Source organism: Mus pahari, chromosome 20 (assembly GCF_900095145.1).
Source record: "Mus pahari chromosome 20, PAHARI_EIJ_v1.1, whole genome shotgun sequence".
Classification (NCBI taxonomy): Eukaryota; Metazoa; Chordata; class Mammalia; order Rodentia; family Muridae; genus Mus; species Mus pahari.
In genome coordinates, this window is record NC_034609.1 from 23,021,370 (window position 1) to 23,044,087 (window position 22,718).

The following is a 22,718-nucleotide window of genomic DNA, read 5'->3' on the forward strand; positions in this document are numbered from 1 at the left end:
TCCTTTAATTCAATGTATTATGGAGTAGTGCTGATTGCCTAGACAAGTGAAAAGAGCCTTTCTCTCTTTTAGGTGATTCTGGTTGAGTTTGATATATTGAATTCTGTTGAAAGGGATACATTGCAATAGATTCTCTACCTCCATATTGACATTAGATTCCCTTTTTGTGAGGAATTTTAGAATTGTTCTGCATATGCCCTTTCAGTCCAAGCCTTTTATACTCTCTTTAAGAGCTAGCCCTGGACCATTAATAAGATTTCCAGGATCCGAGTCTCTGATGAAGCTATTTCTTGAAGGAATTTATCTAGAAATTTCTATCTTTCAGGAATATAAGCCATTTGAGTGGGACTTTTATCTTTCTAAGGTTTCAACACTCTTAATTGTTGAACAATACTAAGATACCACTTCTTTTTTAATACTTACTTTTCATGATATTATGAACACTGATATGAACATTGTATTCCTGAAGTAAGTTATCTATTTGTGTGGTATTATGAGAGATGACAAAACATGTATTCTGCCTGGAAATAGTGGTGAATGTTTTTAACACAACAATTCAAGTGAGTGAGGCAGAATCACTGACAGTATCAGTGACCTCGTGAGTTCAAAGGCATTCTGGGCTTCATACTAAGACATTGTCTAAAATTTTAAGGCAGAAAAAGAAAAGAAATGAATTTATTTCAAATTCTGTACATGCATAATATATAGCATAGTAACATAAAATTTGGGGGAAATGTTGAAATAACTAGGTAGTCAATCATTAACAGTTAGGCAAGGCCAGGTGGTGATGGCACTTGCCTTTAATCCCAGCACTTGGGAGGCAGAGGCAGGCGGATTTCTGAGTTCGAGACCAGCCTGGTCTACAGCGTGAGTTCCAGGACAGCCAAGGCTACACAGAGAAACCCTGTCTCAAAAAACAAAAACAAAAACAACAACAAAACAAAAAACAAAAAAGAAACAACAACAAAAAACCAGGCAAGGGTTATATGAAAAATTCTATATGAAGTTTGGATGACACAAATGATTCAGGGAATCCAAGAAATTGTTAAAACTGTCAGAAATGCCACACCCAGTTAGCTCTATGGCCCCAAGCCATGCAAAACAAGTGTTGATTCTTTCACGGAAATAAAACTCTAGTAATCATGTGGAAAGCACATTCATTAGGGGATGCACTGCAGTGACACACACACACACACACACACACACACACACACACACACACAGAGCAAAGACATTTGTTCACACAATAAATCATTCTATTAATTTGTAGAAACCATAAAACAAAGAATCAACTTTTCTTTTATTTGGACGTTGCATAGAATAGGAGAGGAAACAGTGCACTGGTTTCTGTTCGTTTGCTTCTTGTTTTCTTTCTTTCTTTTTTTCCTGAGGATAAGTAGAACTGCTGAAAAAAATCGTTAAAACTTTATAAACAGTCAAATTCCACAGGGTAACACTGCTGATTCCTAGAGATCCAAGCAAGAGTCCTGTCGATATCACTATTGAGGCCAACATGTGAAGTGTCAATGCCATTGACTCTGAACTTGTGTGATGAGTTCTGCATGAACAATGAAGTTCTAGTTAAATTCTAATGTATTTTACAGATTCTGTATGATACATAAGTGCCTAGCTTATATCAGTAGTCAGCTCTGGTATCCCATCAATTTTCTGCTCCATGTAGCAACCGTTCCCTTGAACCTGACCTGCCATATTTTGATTAAACTCTCTCTGCCTATTAATTCAGAACCCTGGATAAATGATATCACTGACATTTGCACATGCAGACATGCGCATGCACATACACACAAGTGTGTGAAAACACACACACGCACACACACACACACACACACACACACACACACACACTACCAATAAGGATCACAAATCAAGATGCTTAGAAGTTATAATTCATACTTGACAATTCTGTTACGAAATTAGAAAAAGGCTAATTTTGGATTTGAAATATGAAAATAAAAACTGTTAAGGCAGAATGTTTTGATAAGAACACAATGCCTATTCAACTAAAGTCTATTTTATTATGAGAATTTTAACTTTTCTGTGTGTGAAGTGTGTATTTTATGTTTTTGTTTGTTTTCTTGTTTGTTTTTGTTTTGCTTTACATTTTGGTAGACTAGGGAGAGAAGAGCTAAACATTTCAATAAGTCAGAATTGTCTCGAAGATTTTACCCACTGTTTCATGGGCAGATTACCGCTTCATCATTTGTAATATCAAATAAGAGACTAGAACTAGGTAACTGCAGTCCTATTCTTTCCTTTAGGATAAAAAAAAAAAATGACTCTTGTCAGGTAAGCTTCTTGGCAAATAGTAAGTTTAATTCCTAACACCCACATGAGGCACAAGAATAGTTGGATTAACAACTCCAGTGTCATGCTGTCAGCTGCTGTTTATTTAAATTAAAATGTCACCATCCAGAAATAAATTAGGAAGTTGAAAAATGATAAATTTCTTAAACATACAGTACTTCGGCACCTCATTAAAATAAATCTATTACATTTTTGGTTTTGCAATACTTTACATAGGCTAGTTTCATTTTGACATTCAGAATGTAGTGATTTCTGTGGATTTTGTTTTGAACTTTACCTTCCCCCACACCCTGAGCCTTGACTCTCCTTCCCTTCCTCCCACCCTATGTTCTTCCAGCCCTGTCTCCCTCCCTCCCCTCTTTCTCGCATCTATCTTTAGATTTTGAGTGTATTTCTGTCTGTTCTACTTTATATAGTTTTCTGTCCTTTACTTTTGTCTTCATTATCTCAATTAATTCAATTTGAGACTTAACTATAAATATTTAAATGCCTTAGGGGCATGTCTAAAAATTGATATCTATATTATGTTTACTAAAATTGCATATATGTGTACAGACACTAGTATCACTACACAGAGCTTTCTATAAACTACTGGTTTTCTGTATTCCACATTTATGCGTTAATCTTCTTTTCAATATAAAACAAAAAAAATGCATGCTTCCCATGAGCTATTTACTGGATTCTTGCCGATTGATGGTTCTTTCCAACTTCTGCACTGTAAGACTATCCCCAGTCATTACACACATGTGATGTATTTGAAGACAATGATTTGGCTTTGGGGTCATAGGAGAGCAGATCACTGCACATTTATGTGCCAATTTGTTCATAAGTAAGAAGAGAATTAACATCTGAGAAAGACAAATATTCCCTTCTGCTACCATTTGGATGAGTTTCATGCCTGTAACTTCGTAAATCCAACCAATGCAAATGCACACAGTAATGCAGGTTAATTAAATATGAGACAATTGTATACAAACATATTCAGCATTAACAACATGGAGATATTTACTTGGCCGGGTTTTCCATTTTCACATAAAAATGCCTCATATTCGGATGCGAATTCAGGGGCGTTGTCATTGACATCCAGCACTTTAATAGCAACAGGCACTCGAGATATCTGACTGTGGTTCCCTATGGGAAGGAAAAAATAACATCAGAATTCAGGGTATTTCATTTGAACTTGTAACTCAACTCTCTCTTTCTCTATGTCTCCTGTAAATTCACTTCAATAAGATATTTTCACATGGCATGGAGTCTAAACTCAGCATTGTGAGGAAGAAGAACAAGTATGTTATGACCTGGTATACATAAAATAAACAGCAACATAAATTAGTATTGTGAACACTATTATTCTGGCGTTGACCCCACAAACGACTATATGTAAATGAGCTGAAAGAGATTTTGCTTATGAAGTAAAATGTAAAGGAAAACACTGCATACAACAGTGATTTATCTGTTCATTGAAGGGAAAAAAATGTGCCCAGTAAAAGCTATTACTTATTTGTCAAAGTACGTATCTATTAAGATTAAGCCTACCAAAAAGGTAAAAGGGCAGAATTAAATCAAGCATGAAAAGATAAAATTTGAGATGAAGAATCATATATTCTGTAAATTTTGTATTTTGTTAAAATCATTTTAGGTATATCGTTTGATAAGTCCAGCAGACTGACTTATTCAACTATTGTCATTTTCAGAATTAATTTCATCTAAATAAGATTATAGTCTTCTAATGTTTCTAGGTCAATTCTCATAGTAGAGAATCTAATATGTAATCTAAAGTCCTTAGATCTTTAAATTAAACATAAAGTATATGTGTACATGTGTTTAAACATACACATGCACGCGCATGCACACACACACACACACACACAATACACAATTTTGTTATTTCTTAACTGTATTGCTGGGTTAGGCAATACTTATTTTTTTAATGAGTATTAAATGCAATTTACTTCAATTCTGACTATACCATGTTGTAATCTTTGATCTGTTGTAAATTATACAGAATGTATTGGAAATGGACAAGTATCTATTTATGCTACTATGACACTGAATATTTATAAGGTAACAAACTGAGAAACATGTTTTAGCTTTTCAATATGAACAAAAAGGCCTACAACTGATATGACAAATTTCTGTTTTTGACAATTGAGGACAATTCCTTAAAACCTTCAAATACTCGTCATTTGAAAAATAGGAATGACTTCTAAATTCAATAAGAAATTATTCCATTCATGCTATAAATTTACAATTGCTTCTTAGCTAGCTCTTAAAATTTAAATGCAGTTTAATTGTAGTAGCATGCTCTTACATTCACATTTGATTTGAGGATGGCAAGCGGACACTGACGTCATGGAATTGCTCTCATGTAAGTTATAGAACTCAACTTCCTCAAACTAAAGATGATGCCGCTAAATAACTTCCAAGTTTTGCCCTTTTTTTTATTTTGTTGTTTAATGTCTAACAAATTAATTTCTTCTCTCATAGAGGAAGCATGTAGCTCGCTAGTTTTGATGTAATGCAAATTTTAAAAACAGTCTAACACATGTCTCTAAGAGAAGAAACTGACATTTTGTATTTTGTTTAGTCAACAAAACTCTGCAAAGGTTAAACTTTAAATGCAAAATGACTATATCCTTAAAGGCTTATATTGCTTTTCTACTCTGACCATGAGTTTAGAGTAGCTTGTGCAGTATAAAAAGAATAATGTTTGCAGGAATGTTTAGATCCCCATCTTTCACTCCTGTGCCCCTAGTTTGACTCATTTTCTTCCCAGAGAAATTAAAACCCTAGAATTTAATGTATTATTCATGAAATTATTATAAATCATATAATAGAAGAAATCAAGTTTCTGACATGAGTCTGTGGTTTGTGTTTGGGTACATTCTAGCCTTTGTCATTTCCAGTATCATCAGGATTATGTGTATTATGTTACTTTAGAGAATATATTTTACACTGCTACAATATTAACATTTATTCTATTTTGGTCTTTCATATGAATCATTTGTATTGCCAAATATGGAGGACATACCATATTTTCAGGGACCTAATTACTACCAAGCCCTCAAATGTTTCTATGTTTGTTGTATTTATCTTAAGTTTTACCAGTGCTTGGAGTTTGAATCCAGATATCATTCTGAATCTATCTAATAAGTTCTGTAACCCCTATTATTCATATAATCGCATATGTAATCTACAATCCTCCCTGGGAAGCTATACAATTTAAGTTCATTATATTATGGTTCTATTTTATCACAGAAAAACCTCTTTAATAAATTAATTTTCTTTATTAATTCCATATGTCCTAAGAGAAAAGTACTGTTGGTTATTCATTTATTTTTATAATGATAATTCATTTTATACCCTAGCCCAATTCTTTTGTATATAAATTGCTATAGGAAATGTCAATTAGACATTTTCGTATCTGATCTAATAATGCCATTCATTACTAAGTGGTCACCGATGACAAAACTGTGTCAAATATTGACTACCAAGTCTGTCACTATCAAGTAAAGAAAGTACACAAAAAATCTATCCTTGTTCTTACATAGTGCCTTGACCCGTTGCAGGGAACAATGAGGCAAGCCAGGGGATCAGATTCAATGTCATTTCTATCAGTATGGTAATTGCTGTCTTCCCCTTTGTTGTTGTATGTACACATCTTGCATGCAAACTCACATATAAACAACTTCTTCTTAGTACTCAAAATTGATAATTTATTATGAGGTTAAGAATTTCAATCTCATGTTTGTGGGTGTGACTGTTCAGAACAAATAGCTTACACATCTTGTGTATGTGATCTACTACTGATTTACATTAGAATTTTCCTTTTCATTTAGCATTTTAGAGTCTTTATTCTGTACAAGAGAAAAAATAGAAGAAGAAGAAGAAGAAGAAGAAGAAGAAGAAGAAGAAGGAGGAGGAGGAGGAGGAGGAAAAGGTAAACCATGCCCACTGCACTGAAAGTGACATTAATGCAGTGGACACAGTTGGTAGCCTCACAGTCTTACAAAAAGTACGGGAATATCAGTTAAACTACTTACACTTTAAATTACTGAATGCCTTCATCTGTTTTCTCTGTTGATTCTTTGGTCCTTCTAAGAAAGGACTCCAGCTACATTTTTTTTGAAAAAGCAATTAAGGTGTTATTTACATTAATACTAAGGCATTGGCCTTGCAGCATGGATATATTCTATTGTTGCAGGAATTCTGAGTTGAGCATAAGGGTCCAATATCTATCACAGATTTTCTGTTTCTGTTTCTTTTTTATTTGTTTTTCATTATAAGAAACTTATGCAGAATCCATATAGTCTGCGGCAAATCTGACCCATGCCTGCACCTGCATTTTCAGACGAATGTTCTTGTATTTTTCGTATGTCAGACTTTCACTCAAGGCCCATTAGAGATAATACCTTCTTTAAATCTACACTAATCATCAACATCGTCCCTCTCTCATAGTCTGTCCTCCTATAGAATTCACAAGAAGTGTTAAACTATATCAAGGCATCCAATTGTTGTCCCTTAGTTCTAGCATGTACACTTGTGGTTAGATTCAAAGCACAGTGAAGAAACGACTCCTATATGCTAAAGCCATAACATATGAAAGGAGCATTATTTCTGATGTGATAGTGACAGGTTTCCAGGTTGAGGTCTAAACATGTTCTAATTGTCACAATTCAATCCAATGCATAGTCTCTTTACTAAAGCTAGGATATTTGTAATGAATTAGAGTGACATTAGTACTCTATAATTATATTCATACTCTACTTCTATCATAGAATCAGTGAAGTGAAATTAATTTATTTGTATGTTCTTTGAATTCATTCTTCAAATTACGATACAATACGCCTTTAGGACATTTAAAATAAAGTATGATTCTTTTATGGGAATTTTGTTAACATATTTTTGTTATTTATTTACTTATTCTTCTTTGTATGGTTTATTCATTCAATATAGTATTATATGTATATTTCCTTATGCCAAGGCAAAATGTTTGACATTTTACAGGTTCATATTATGTTGCTTTTTTTTTTTTTTATAATTTCCTTAGTCCTATAAATTATTTATTTAGGGAAAGACTTTTTATTTTTTTAAATAATCATCTAATATTAGTCTTGGTTTAAAGAGGTAAATGGTCATTCCTATTGGAGTCTGAAGCACATAAAAAAACTAACTAGAGTTCATTCTCCCGCCCCAGATTAGAAGTAGGTCCCTAAGAGTAGAAAATTTGAAACCAAATCAAGAAGTGCTGTTGTTCAAACTACTATATGTGAAATGGTTTTTCTATAGTAGACTTTATGATTTAAAATCATCAGAAATCATATGGAAAAATGATAAAGTCAGTAAAACAAACAAGCATGAAATGATTGTTCTATTTCCCCTAAACATTCCCTAAATGTTACTTTTGTTTATACTAGATGCACGCACATGATTTAAATTACAACATAAGATTTACAACACAAATTTCTCACTTAAGTACTAAAGGCTCATTTTTATCAAAATTAGTGAAGTGATAAGAGATCGGAATTTAAAGATATTATAGAGTAATAAAATTAATTAGATACGCTTTTGAGGAAATTATTCATGCCCTCTGTGACCGGCCCAAAAATGTTTGCCTTTCATCTGACACATAAACATTAAATATAAAGATATTATAATTAGAAACTTGATTAATATTCATTAACTATTCATTTTTGATACACAAGAGATGGGACAAAGAGGTCTAGAAGGAATAGACAATCTCCAAATGAACACGAAATTCAGGCTAATTTTTAAAATAAGGAGCATAGAAGCAAAGGCTGAAATAGTGCCTTGTCTAAACAACTTCCCCAGCTCTACTTGAAAAGCCATAGTGACTTTCTTTCACTTCTCTGCCCCCATAGCCTCCTATTAAATTCACCACCAGCTTTTCATTTCTATCAGCAAAGGTAATGGAATATTGCCGGGAGTGAGTTACTTGAGAATTTGCTTCTCAATGGCTCAATGAGCTTATATGTTTGCAGCATTGACTGAAACAAACATATTTCTCTCTGTAGACTATAAGAAGAAAAACACAATTTGACCAGTTTAGAGATACTAGTGGGGCCTTAAATAAATAAATAAAGAAATAAAGAAAGAAAGAAATATTCTTGATCCTTCTACAAGTGGAGCGGGTGGAAACCATGAACCATAAATTATACCCAAAGAAGGGAAGCAAAACAATAATTAATAAAAGAGAAATGGATGCCAGCAGTAAAGGGCTTTCACAAAAGGAGATGTGAGGTAAACACATGATAGAAAAGAAAGCAACTTAGGAAGTTTAAAATAAAAATTTTGGAAATGATTTTCCTGTAGGCAAGCTTGTGGTGTATTTTCTTAGTTGATGATTGATTGGGTAGGGTCCAGCTCACAGTGGGTTATGCCATCCCAGGATTGGGAGTCCTTCGTGCTATAAGAAAGCAAGGGAGGAATCCATGAGGAGTAAGCCAATAAAAGCATGCCTCCATGGTCTGGGCTTCAGTTCTTGGCTCCTTGTTCCTTCTCTGCTTGAGATTCTGCCCTGATATCCCATAGTGATGAACTGTTATCTGGTGGTGTAAGCTTAAATAAACCCTTTCCTCTCAAACAAAAACAAAAACAAAAACAAAAACAAAAGAAAACAAAACAAAGCTGGAAATGGGAGGATCTTCAAAAAATTATTTCAGAGCTACACTTACTCCAGTGACTAAAGGCAAACATTTAGAAATATGTTTGGGGGGCCCTCTAGAATATACTGGAGACATGGGAGGTGAGATATTCTCAGGACTCAAAGGGAGGGACCTTAGATGAAATGTTCTACAGGGGGGAGAGGGAACTTGTAGAGTTCACCTCCAACAGAAAGACAGGGCATCAAGTGGAGGGATGGGGTTGACATCCCACAGTAAAATCTCTGACCCATAATTTTTCCCATCTAAAAGAAATGCAGGGATAAAAACGAAGAAGAGACTAAGGGAAAGGGTGTTCTGTGACAGCTCCAATTTGGGATCCATCTGAAGGAAAGGCTCCAAGGCTCCAAGCACACTGATTCTGTGGTATGCTTACAGATAGGAACCTAGAATGACTATCTTCTGAAAGACGCAAGAAGCAGTTAACTGAGACAGATGCAGATATTTACACCCAACCAATGGACTGAAGTCAGAGACCCCCATGGTTGAATTGGGGAAAGGGTGTCAGAATCTGAGGAGGAAGGCAACCGCATAGGAAGTCCAGAGGTCTCAATTAACCCATACCCCTGAGACCCTTCAGATACTGAGTCAGTCACCCAGCAGCATACACTAGCTGCTCTGAAGTTCCCAACACATATGCAGTAGAGGACTCCCTGTTCTTGCCTCAGTAAGAGAAGGTGTTCTTAAACCTGGAGGGACTTGAGGCCCCAGGGAGTAAGGAGGCATGGTGGGGGTGTGGGGTGAGACATTCTCTTGGAGAGAGGGAGAGGAGGAATGGGATGAGGAACTGTGGGAAAGCAGACAAGAAAGAGGGTAATAACTTGTCTGTAAAATATAAAAATAATGAAAACAATACACTTCGCACAGGTGGTATAATCATTTCTAAATAACTAAAGATTGTTTATCAAACCACAGTTGCTACTCACTTCAAGATCTTAGAATGCAGTCAACTAATGAACAATATCGAGATAGGCATGTTAATGGTGATATTGAGCCATTTCTTAATAGTTTATTGTTATTCATGCTATTTCTGTGTAAGACAAATGTGTTGTCATGAGGTTAAACAGAACTTTTCTACCAGATATTTATTGAGACATTCCACTTTCTGCTGTGCCTAGAGCAAGCAGGTATTCACCAGAATTCTAATTTTTTATTACAGTATTTTAAGAGAGTACTAATAAAGAATCACTTCATTTCATACATGAAACCAAAGCCTGTCAACATAGTACTTCCAAATTAAATTGGAGTTTATTCAAATGGACATTAGCATCTCAGAAAGAAATCTTTTACACATAGCTTTTCTATTAACCAAGTTATTTCCTTATAAGAAGAGATGATTTTTTTCACTCAGTAAGTTAAAATTTTTAGCCCTTGCTCTCTTGCTCCCCCTCTCTTCCCATTCACTTCCCCTCTCTCTCTCCACATGCTCATGGCTGACCTCTGTTCTTCTCCCCTACTTCTCTCTCTCTCTGCCTTTCTCTGCCTCTACTATCCTCTTAACTCCCCTCCCCATGCCCTAAATAAACTCTATTCTATATTATTAAAAAAAGAGTGGAAGATTTTAATATGTCCCAAAATTTCCTAAACTCTTCACAAAATGACTTCAATGACATGACATCTTATCTGAGTTATCACTAACTCTTCTCTGAATTTCATGACTATCAAAGCTATGATTTCAGTCTAACCTCTTTTTACATGCCAAATATAAAGAGATGGTTTATTCTCTTATTTATTGCATGTATCTTAAGTGGGACTGGAGATATGAGAATCATATACAAGCAGGTGTCAGGTCAACTGCACTGATTTCTATGAGGAGCCCTCCAGTTCCTTCTCTTAACAGGTGTTGACATCTTGAAACACTGACAGGTAAACTTATGGCAGGAAAGTCCTTGTCCCATGAGGAAGAGATTTGGAGCCAATGCACTTCACTGCCTTCCTTTATATGAACTCCAAAGAATACGTTTCTTTTTAAAAAGAACATTTTTAAGTCTATATGTACATGTATATTTGTTTGTATGTGCTTGTGTGTATGTTTGCTCAATGACTGTGCACATGTGTAGGGCAAAGAACACATTGGGCATCCACATTTATCTTTATAAATCAAGGAGAGTGAAGGCAGGGTTTTCCCTGAACCTACAGTTTAATGTATTCTTTCAGACTAGGCTTAAAAATGTGAGGTCTAAAAGTCTTCCTATCTCTGTCCCATCAGAGCTAATGTTTCAGGTTTACATGGGTACCAAAATGATGGCTGATTACATAGGTGCTTATTATCTACTTCATCTTTTAAGATTGTATAGCAAATGCTCTTAACCACTGAGCCATCTTTACAAACTACTTCTTATTAATTAAATGTAAATGTTTAAAATTTACCCTCTGTCTTAGTAAGGGTTTTACTCCTGTGAACAGACACCATGACCATGGCAAGTCTTATGAAGATTTAATTGGAATTGGATTATACGTTAAGAGGTTAAGTTCATTATTGTCAACGCAAGAGCATGGCAGCATCCAGCAGTCATGGTGCAGGCAGAGCAGAGAGTTCAACATTTTCATCTGAAGGCTGCTAATGGAAGAGTGAATTCCAGACATCTAGGATGAGGGTCTTAAGTCCATGGCCACAGTGACACACCTACTCCACCAAGGTCACGCATCCTAATAGTGCCACTCCCTGGGTCAATCAAGCATATAGAACCCATCAAACCCTCTAAATTAAAATGCTATGGAAGGAATTTTATACATGAAAAATTGTTACTAATGATCATGAAAATATGCTGTTAATTTATCTTCTTTCTTATGCATTACAAAAATATTACCTACTTTTAATTACTTAAATAGATTTATAAATATGTTTTTATTATTGTATATTCTGTGAATACAAATGTCATATGGTACATGAATATGTGTGTATGCATGCTGTTATTTGTTTATTTGATATGGGTTGTTTGTCTTTCAATGTTGTTGCTGAATTTACTAATCAAATGTATCGAGTCCTTCTCTAACATCCTTAAGTAAATGCTTGTATTTAACTTACACACTTTTTATTTCTCTGTAGTACAAAAGGGAAGAAAATAAAATTGTGTAGGATTTGTTACAATCTATTTTTATTTCATAACTTCTGAGACTCTTGAGTAAACATCTCTAAATCTACTTTGCAAAATAAACTTCATTAATTTTTAACCACAAAATTTTATGTTTTCTTTAATTTTTTAAGTTTAGTGAAAATAAATAATTGAAGATAGTTTTCAGTGCAATTCTATTTTGGTTTCTTAGACTCTGGAATGATAATGCTGGGGAGCTAAAAGTTTCAGGAAATTTATGGACAGAGTTTTCTAACATTTCCTTTTAATACTTATTCAGTTCCAGTTTTCAAAAATGCTTCCAAACTATGCTAGCATGAGCAAATGTTAGGGAAAATCTGAATACTAGAAAAGTTATAATAGGCATTGAGTGATCAGTGATATGTCATCTCTTTGATTTTTATACAAATAATTTGAATATTGATGAAAGTTACAAATGAGAGGGAGAAGATGGATAGATGGAAGCCAAGTACATAGAGGTTATAGATATATTTTGTAGCAAAATGTAAACATAATTGAAGTTGGTTTATACAAATTATCATGACCTATTAAATCCTAAGCATTCAGTATGCCAACGAGAGTATTTTGTAGACTATCAGCTTGCTTAAGCTGACTCCAGTCAGGGATCAGCAAATCTAAAATATGTATCTAGAAGAGTGTGACAAACAAGATAATTTTATTTGTTTTCATAAACATTTTCTTCTCTACTTTTGCCATAAATCTACATATTCTTTTAATATCTTTTTGATACTCAATCTTCATTTTCAAGTGGATTGTTATCTCTGGCTATGGAAATTATAGAAGTTTAACTGAGAGAAATAAACCCACCCTCAATGTGGGCCACACNATCCTGTGGGCTAAGATTCCAGACTGAATAATATGAACAAAAGAAGAAAGCAAGCTCAACACAGAAATCACCACCTCTCCTTTTGTCCATCTTGACTACTCAGGTGGAAGAAAGAAGGTCAAAGTTCCCATCATGTCATCTTCACCATGGACTATAATCTGAAACTGGGAACTAAAATAAAAAATTTGCTCTGTTAACTAGCCTCATGTAAAGTATTGGAACACAGAAAGGAGAAATTGAAAATGCATTCACAAATTGTTTTGTGTTTATCACTTCCATAAAAAGTGTCTAAAATTTTAGTACAGCTTAAAACCTATAGATAAAATACAATGGAATTGAAATAGCAGTAGCATGTTGAAAACTCTTATTTTTAATTTTTTATAAAAACAATCAATATTTTAATTACATATGTACTATATTGATTTTAATTTCCATTTTATTAATTTAATTATTTTATAAAATTATTCAATATCTATATTATCTTTGTTTCATATAAGTAGGTTTATCTTTTCTGTTTTGATAGCATGCATTTGATTTTTTGATGACATAACAAATTTTTATAGTTTGTTTTATTTTTGTTTGACTATTATAAGTAGCATCTTTATTTTTGAATATTGGTAGCAAATAAAATTATTTTTATAACAAGTAACAATTTTGCAAATGTCAATATTATAACAGTAGAGTTTGTTTCTTTCTAATGCACTCAATCATGTTTTATGTGGGCACTGACAATATTCCCCTCTTCCAAATTGATGAGCTTATTAAACTTCCTTTCCATGAGTCTCAGAATGATTGCAATATTTCACTATTATGCTTGATATTTACTACCTGTGATTTTTGTGCCAGCAATTAATCAGATTATATTTTCTTTTCTTTGTTGTATAACACTTTTATCTTGAGCTAGATTGAATATTCAACTTTCTGTGTAACTATTGACATTATTTATATACTTTATTTGTTTTATGCATATTTAATTTGTACTATTAGGCTTTTTATTTTATTTTATAATTTAAAACCATAGTCTTTGCATGAAACATTACATTTTGATATTAGTGATTATGATTTGATTTGCTGATATGCTACAATTCTGCATATTAAAGGCTGTTGATTTTACATTCTGTAATGATTTGTATGTAGTTTTAGGATAAAAGACTGGACTTGTATGATGTATAGGATAGAAATGTTCCTTCTTTTTATTTTCCTATATATATGCTTTAAAATTTTCTCATTCAAATCTGCAAAAGTTATGTTTTTAAAGCTTACTCTATACCATTTGGAAGGTTATTTGCATTCATGATGATAATGGAATTATTCCAAATGAATTTAGATTAAACCATGGGTGTTTGGGTGTCAGAGCAGTTGAATTTCATTATCTATAGACATCACCAGCATGCTATTTAACATATAATATTTGAAACACATACCATTTCAATTTTTCTCAGGTTTTGTTTACATTATTCACAAATGTCATGGTTAACAAAAGCTTTGTGAAATTTCAGTATTGTGCATTTGTTTCTCATTTCATTACTTTCTATCATATTTATTTTTACATTTCTACAGTATTTTCTTCTGTTGATTTTCAGCCTTTGTGAAATAGACACTTAGATAATTGACCTCTACAGTTTATTCTTCCAAGATATGGACATAAAGTTCCTTTCCTATCTGATGATGTGGTTTTGCATCCCATGTGGTTTGTCCCATCATCATTTTTGTATACTTGAGTTTTAAACATCTTAATTTACTTTTGTATTTTATTCTGTTTTCCAAGGGATAGTCACAACTCACAGCTTAATTTCCAAAACCGAAGAATAGCATTTTGCAATTTAATTTGTCTATGTTAAGAAGGTGTCTCTTCATGTGTTGGAACATGATACATGGGTCATTTTAGAAGTATTTGGAAAAAATGTTTTAGATACATGTGCTAAGAATTGTCCCAAAAGACTTGAATGGTACATACTCATTGATAAGTGGATATTAGCCCAAAAGTTCAGAATACCCATGGATACAACTCACAGACTATAAGAAGCTTAACAAGAAGAAAGGCCCATGTATCGATACCTGAAACCCATTTAGAACGGAAACAAAATAATTACAGGAGGCCGAGGAAGGGAAGAAACTAGGTGGGAGAAGGGAGGGGGGAGGAGAAAAGGAATAGCAGGATCAGGTATGAAGACAGACAGGAAATATGCTTAGGGGGGCAGTAGAAAGAATAGAAATATGCAGCAGTGGGGGTTAGGGGACAGAGGAGACCTCTAAAGAGTCCCAGAGACCTGGGATATGAGACACTCCCAGGACTCAGTGGTGTTGACATTAGCCAAAATGCCCACAATATGTAGATGGAACCGGAAGAGACTACCTCCAGGGGATAGACATATCTTCCAATTGAGGCAGGGAGCCACTCACCCATCTTCAAAATTTTAACCCAGATTTGTTCCTGTCTAAAGGAAATGCAGGGACAAAATTAGAGCAAAGACAGAATAGCCCACTGACCAGCCCAACTTGGTATACATCCCATGCATGCACACCAAATTCTGACACTATTACTGAAACCATAGTTCATGTGCAGACAGGAGCCTGGCATGGCGGTCCTCTGAGAATTTCTACCAGCTACTAATTGACACAACTGTAGATACTTATAGCCAACCATTGGATTGAGGTCAGAGACCAATATGGAAGAGTTAGAGGAAGGACTAAAGGAGCCGAAGGGAATTTCAACTCCATAGGAAGATAAACAGTGTCAACTAACCTGGAACTGTCAGCACTCTCATAGAGCCAGACAAAAACCAAAGGGCATACACAGGCTGGTTTGTTGCCCAGGCATCTGTGTAGCAGAGAACGGCCTTGTATGGACTCAGTGAGAGTCGATGTGCTTAAAACCCTGTGGAAACTTAATGTCTCAGGGAAGAGGGATGCAGGTGGGGGTGAGGTGGGGGTGGGTAGACAGGTGGAGGAACACCCCTTCAGATGTAGGTGAGCTGAGGATAGGATGAAGAACTTGGGGAGGTGAGACTGGGGAGGGGGCAACTTTTGGAAAGTAAATAAATAAAATAATTTAATAAAAATAATTCACTATACATACACAGAGGGAATTGTACTTTCCATATTTTAGTGCCATATTTTGTACATTTAACTGAGTAAATATGGTAACTATGATGTTCTGATGTTCTCTACCTTAGCATATATATATCAACATCTTACAAAAAGGTTACTACGTTTGTCTAAAAATTGATTTTTCTTCTTTCTTTTATTTTCTTTTTCTTTCTCTCTCTCTCTCTCTCTCTCTCTCTCTCTCTCTCTCTCTCTCTCTCTCTCTCTCTCTCTCTCTCTCTCTCTCTCTTTCTGAGACAGGGTTTCTCTGTGTAGNTCTGGCTGTCCTGGAACTCACTCTGTAGATAAGGCTGGCCTCGAACTCAGAAATCTGCCTGCCTCTGCCTCCCAAGTGCTGGGATTAAAGACGTGTGCCACCACTGCCTGGTAAAATTGATTATCGTATTGATCACTTTGTTTCTAATAATTCTTAATTCTCTGCACGGGAAGTCCATGTTAGGTGAATACAACATCTACAGTACTGTTCTGTCTCAGTGGGTGTAGTCATTTGTTGTTCTGAGACTTTTCTTTGAATTATAGTAATATTTCTCCTCAGCTAACTTTTGTCCTTTTTTGTTTGTTTGTTTGTTTGTCTGAATTGGTATGTGTCTTGTATTCCTTTTAATCTTAATATGTACTTGTTATTTAACATCCATATAGGAATAGAAACAAGGCTTACATATTGCTTTCTTTATAAAATCTGTCCTGACAATTGGTCTAGTAGCTAAATTTATAGCAGTCTATTTATAGCAATAATGTGAAGGTATTATAGGACTTCAGTGTAGGGATGTTTGAATTTCACATTGTGCTTCAAATTTCTAGGACCCTTCCCATCCGGATTTTTCATAATAACCCCACGGTTGTACAGCTGTTTCCTCCACATTGGATCCTTCCTTCCTGGAAGAGGAGGCAGTACAGTAAGATCAGGGAAGTAAGTCAGACTTAGGAAGCTCTGTGAGCTCTAAACATCACAGGATCTTCCTCAAGGTTGCACAAGCAATAACACCTGCTGCAGAGATTCTCTCAGTTCAGCTGCTGCCTGCCAGTCATTCAGGGAGTTTCAGTGAAGTAACCTTAAGAGTCAACATTCAACCTCTTGTGGGCTTTTTAGTTATGGTGTTGCCTTTAAGCCATCCACGTTCCTATCAGCACACCCTCATCCATTCTTCCACAGGTGATCTCAATAAAGTCACTTGTTTAGTCAGCTGTTTGTTTGTATTGTGTTGTTTTTGGTCAATCTCAGTTTTCTATGAAGAATGAATATTTTTGTTCTTCCTTTCCAGGAGCGGTCATATAACATTTTGTATCAATTTTCCGTCTGATTAAATGTTTTTTTATTATTTCATTTGTTTATTATAATTTTGAAATAAGTGTATTACTATTCTTTTAGGATAATGCTAAGTATAATGTCGATAAATAGATAGCTGATAGATTGATAGACTGATAGATCATAGATATATTTCTTGTAGAGCACATTTTATAAGACTTCAAACGTTTTATGTGCATTGCAAGAATGTTGCCAAAGCATTAATTGTTTATGACAATTTGTTACACCCTTCTTTTCCCCGTGTCATTGTTATTATGTATGTTAATTCTACATCTAATTTACATCTAATACATGACATTCTGAAGGGAATAAACAGTGCTAAATTTAGGGCTCATTTCAATGTGTTTGCCTTTCTCTGTTTCTTCATTCCTTAAATACTAGCTCCTTACTAGTGTCTTTGTCTTCTAACTTTAGATTTGATAACAGCCAGAGAGCTTATTGGACCTGAGTCACCATCATATTTATAAGAAAAAGAATAGTAACTTATCCTTTTAACTTTAGTGGATAATGAGTTCATACTTTTCTTAAGAAAATGAAACTGTACTTTGTCCTGTCCTTGTGGATAAACTGTCAAAAGACTGCTACAAAATAACTCTAATGCTCAGTGAATTTAAAGAGCACTGTAAGAAGTGCCTCTGAGTCCAGGGGTCATCATTAAAGCTATGATATATTTAGCTAATGCTCTAAACGGCCAGACCTATATCTTGAGACTGCCCTTCCCTTTTCCATGCTTAAACTACAGTGAATTCTATATTCCTGAACCAGTAGAACAAGATATATACAACATGTTGATTTAAATAAACACACATAACTCAAAATAAATGATTAGCAGAGGTGGCTAAGATAACTGCAGTGCAAGCCACTACCTCAGCTACATGTGCATAACAACAAAATGGATCCTGTTGACTTATTACCAGATGGTTGTATCAAGTGGATTGAATATAACTAAATGTAAACATAGATAAAGATGCAGATATCTTTGTACAGCAGTTCTTCCTCCAAGCCATCTGTTTATGTACATTAAAAAGAAATCAAAATAGAATACTGCATATCTTTGTCACGCAATTTAAAACGAAATATTGAGTAAAATATGCAAAGCTATAAGTAATGGATAGTACTTTTTAATATATTCGCAGAGTCAATAAAAAAATACAGATGACGGTAATGTTTTGTTTAGAAGGTCTGTGTTTATTTTCATAGCATTTAAGTTGTATCTAAAACATAGGTGTTCGCTGCACATTCCTTGCCTAGCTTACTGAAGAAAATTTACTAAACTAACCTTGAACCAGGATATCTATACTGGCTGGTTTTGCGTGTCAACTTGATACAAGCTGGACTTATCAACGAGAAAGGAGCCTTCATTGAAGAAATGCCCCCAGGAGATCCAGCTATAAGGCATTTTCTCAATTAGTGATCAAGGGGGGAGGGTCCAACCCATTGTGGGTGGTGCCATCCAAGGGCTGGTAGTCCTGGATTCTATCAAAAAGCAAGCTGAGCAAGCCAGGGCAAGCAAGCCAGTAAGTAACACCCCTCCATGGCCTCTGCATCAGCTCCTGTTTCCTGCCCTGTGTGAGTTCCAGTCCTGACTTTGTTTGGTGATGAACAGCAATGTGGAAATGTAAGCTGAATAAACCCTTTCCTCTCCAACATGCTTCTTGGTCATGTTTGTTCAGGAATAGAAACCCTGACTAAGACAAATTGGTACCAGCATAGTGGGTTATTCCTGTGACAACCTGACCATGTTTTGGGGAGGACAGTGGAAGGACTTTGGAACTTTGAGCTAGAAGAGCCATTGGAATGTTTAGAGCTCTATGGGATGTTCTTTAGGGGCTTGGGAGACAATGTTGAAAACAGTGCAGAAGATGGTGGTCTGGCTTGTGAAATTTTAGAGGGAAGACTAAAGACTCTTATCAGGACTGCTATTATTTTGATTTTCAGGATTCTGTGGTTTTGGTTAGCTGGGGTGATGAATCAATTGTGATTAACAAGACACCAGAGCTACTGAACTAAACCTTTGCATTACTGAGACTATTGATGCTGGTCACCTGAAACTAAGAAAGTAGTGGTGATTAAGAAGAGACCAGCATCATTGGGGAGAAATCTTCTGGAAACTGTTTCCTAATAGCACAGCCTCTGTGTTCCAGAGACAGCCAAGTTTGTATCTCATGCTTAGGTTGGACTTGGTAAAGTGTAAGAGTCACCCAGGTGGTACTGGTTTTGAAGGCAGGAAACACCAGTGCGGCTAGGTACTGTGAGAGGCTATGAAAGGCCATGGGTGAAGGTACAGCCTCAGTTGCAGCTGATGGCCAAGTACTGAAGGTTTCATGCCAAGATTTTGAGGCCTGGCAGCATGAAGAGAGCCTATGGGAGGCTATTAGTGAAGCCAAGTTGCAGCAGAAGACGCCAGCATATTGTAAATGCCAGTACAATAGGATGATTATCAAGAACAGCAGCAGAAGTGTATTGTATCAACCCAAGCTTAGCATGCTATAGAGGGCAGATCTAGAGAAGTGACATCAGCCCTTGGAGGAGCCCAGAAGATTGTGAGTGGATTCCAGGTATTGAACAGAAAGAGTTTAATTTTGCTTTTGATTGTGACTGTGCCCTGATTTTTTTTTCCCTTCTTGAAGTCACGAAGTATTTTAGTAGAGCCCTCAGTTAAGAGACTTTGAATTGTAAAAAGGCTGGGAACTTTAAAAGAGATTGGAATTTTTAAAGGGATTGAAAATTTAATATGTAAGAATCTGTAAAGATTGTGTGGGCCTTTTAAAGATTTAGGTTCTGAGGATGAGTAAGAAAGTAAGGGTTGAGGGTTAATAGTGATGTGTCTGTGTGTCAAGTTGACAACAGGTCAAATGTACCGGGGCTGGTTTTGTGTGTCAACTTGATATAAGCTAGAGTTATCACAGAGAAAGAGCCTTCCTTGAGGAGATGCCTCCAGGAGATGCAGCTGTAAGTCATTTTCTCAATTAGTGATCAAGGGGGGAGGGTCTAGCCCATTGTGGGTGGTGCCATCCATGGGCTGGTAGTCCTGGATTCTATGAAAAAACAAGCTGAGCAAGCCAGAACAAACAAGCCAGTAACCCCTCCATGACCTCTGCATCAGCACCTGCTTCCTGCCCTGTGTGAGTTCCAGTCCTGACTTTGTGAAAATGTAAGCTGAATGAATCCTTTCCTCTCCAACTTGCTTCTTGGTCTTGATGTTTATGCAGGAATAGAAACCCTGACTAAGACAATACCTATCCTTCAAGTTTGTAACGGTGTCAACAGAAAGGATGAAGGGCACATATCACAACCAGTTCATTTCCACACATTGTGGAGATAACAAGAACATAGACCATCATCAGACTCTTCTGTATTATTTACAAAATAATACCTAATATTAGTCAACCCGCCAAAACTGCCAAAACTTCATTCTCTTTCTGAATTTATGGAGGACTTGGTATATCTGTGTTGATCCATTAAACACCTTAATTTAGAAATGTACATCAAAGCAAAAAATGGAAAGTGATTTGTTACTCCTAATACATGAGTATATAACGTAAGAATGAAAGGTAAAATTCTATGCTTAAATCTTCCTCTGAACAAAGTGATGCTATGATCCTACTTGCCAACTGAAACCTTCCTTAATTAGTAATAAGCATATATTATATCAGAAAGTTTTTATTGTTACTAGTTGTATTTGATACTGTAATTGCTCATTGACCACATTCCCATCGGCTGTGCTATTATTTCCATAAGAGTTCTATGGAAAATTTAACATAATTATTCTCTCATAGAAATGATGCTGCTTGAAATATATCTTTACTAAATTCTGTTATATTTATTTCATAAGCACCATTATACATGACACAATGAAAAGTAGAAACTTCTCAAATACTCCGATTCAAGCTATTGTAGTTATATTTAAGGAACTATGATTTTGAAGTATAGGGTAAATTAGTAAAGAGAAGACTGGCTTCCAAAAGACCAACTTTATTTAAGATAATGGTGTCAATTAATGTTCTGAGGTATCAGGCAACTTCCAGTATTTATAATTTCTCACTGCCCCTTGTTTTATTCTGTAATGAGTTTCTTCTTTACTTACCCACCTTCTTCCAAGATCCCTATAAATTGGTGTCCCATTCTATAAGTATACATTTCTCATTAGCAATTATTCCAAGATACCTAAAATGTGTCGTGTGAACATTGTCAAATACAAATTTAGTATTTTATAGAGAAGAAAAAGAAATTATAAAATTTAATAGCCATTCTGCATCAATTCAAGGAATCATTTTCCGGCATCTCTTCTTAAGGGAAAAGGAATAACCCTTCACAGTAGTAATTTTGATCCCTGATAGTTTGTCACAGCAAAGTAAATATTCTTTTAAATTTTTATTAAAAACAAACATTGCTTTTTTAATATTAATGTTTTAGCAAAAAATAAATTTGAATTTGTAAGCCATGTCTAAGGATTGATTTCTTAAAACAAAAATCAGTGGAATTCCATCACAATTATTTGCTACATTACAATTCCAGGTCATATAATTACAGCTATACTCTGTTTCTCCTATAAGTAGTTTGGCTATTATTTACTATATGTCCTTCTAAGATTTTTCCTCTAAACTTTTTGTACATCTCTGATTGGTAGAGATGTGACCCCCCACAATTCACTACCAATTATAAAGCCCTCAAATTGAATGCAGCCCGTGAGTTCACTGCATGATTTCTCATCCCTGATATTCATATTAACCTCTAATTAACTGCCTGAATGCAGCTTAGAACTTTATAATTTCAAATATTGCCTATGCAGGTACTTTTTTTCGGAACTATATGAGAATAGAAGAAAAATCCCATAGCTTTTAATTTCTTTCACATAAACCTTCATTAAAATTTCTTCTCAGGAAACTGTTGGAATTTGTTCAACACTAAAAAGATTAATTGCCTAATATATTAAGGCAATTAAACAAATCATTTCATCATCTGAATAACAATGAGTATAGTTTCAGAGCAAGAGAAAAGGCATGCCAAGGAATTAAACAAAAGGGGAGGCTAATAATGATGGATGTGCTGTTTGTGGTTACTATATATGTGTCCAAACTATAGATAACAAAACAAATGTGAAGAGAAAGCATGCTACTTTTCTAGTCAGACAATTAATACATTACCCATGAAATAGTGGCATCAGAATTAAAATATATACAATTCTTACTTACATTCAAATCTCTTGCAATTGCTTGCCATAACAAAGTTTGAATTGTAAAGTCATACTAAATCAGAAGGAAGTGTTTTTCTAAAAGTTTCTACAAGGAAAATACCCGAATTTGTCACAAATACTTTTGACTGTCTCTATTAAACACAGAGGAGGATAGATTTCTTCTAATTTTTTTTTTTTT

The 22,718-nt window shown here is 35.0% G+C and overlaps 1 protein-coding gene across 3 annotated transcripts in view; it reads right to left on the reverse strand.

Annotated features, from left to right (window-relative positions):
* Nucleotides 1-22,718, reverse strand: part of Cdh8 (cadherin 8) — a 395,024-nt gene that overhangs the window by 87,746 nt on the left and 284,560 nt on the right. For all 3 annotated transcript variants that reach the window (XM_021220862.2, XM_021220857.2, XM_021220861.2), the window contains exon 9: nucleotides 3,335-3,456. In XM_021220862.2, coding sequence (XP_021076521.1) covers nucleotides 3,335-3,456 — 122 coding nt within the window. The remainder of the gene's footprint in view (nucleotides 1-3,334; nucleotides 3,457-22,718) is intronic.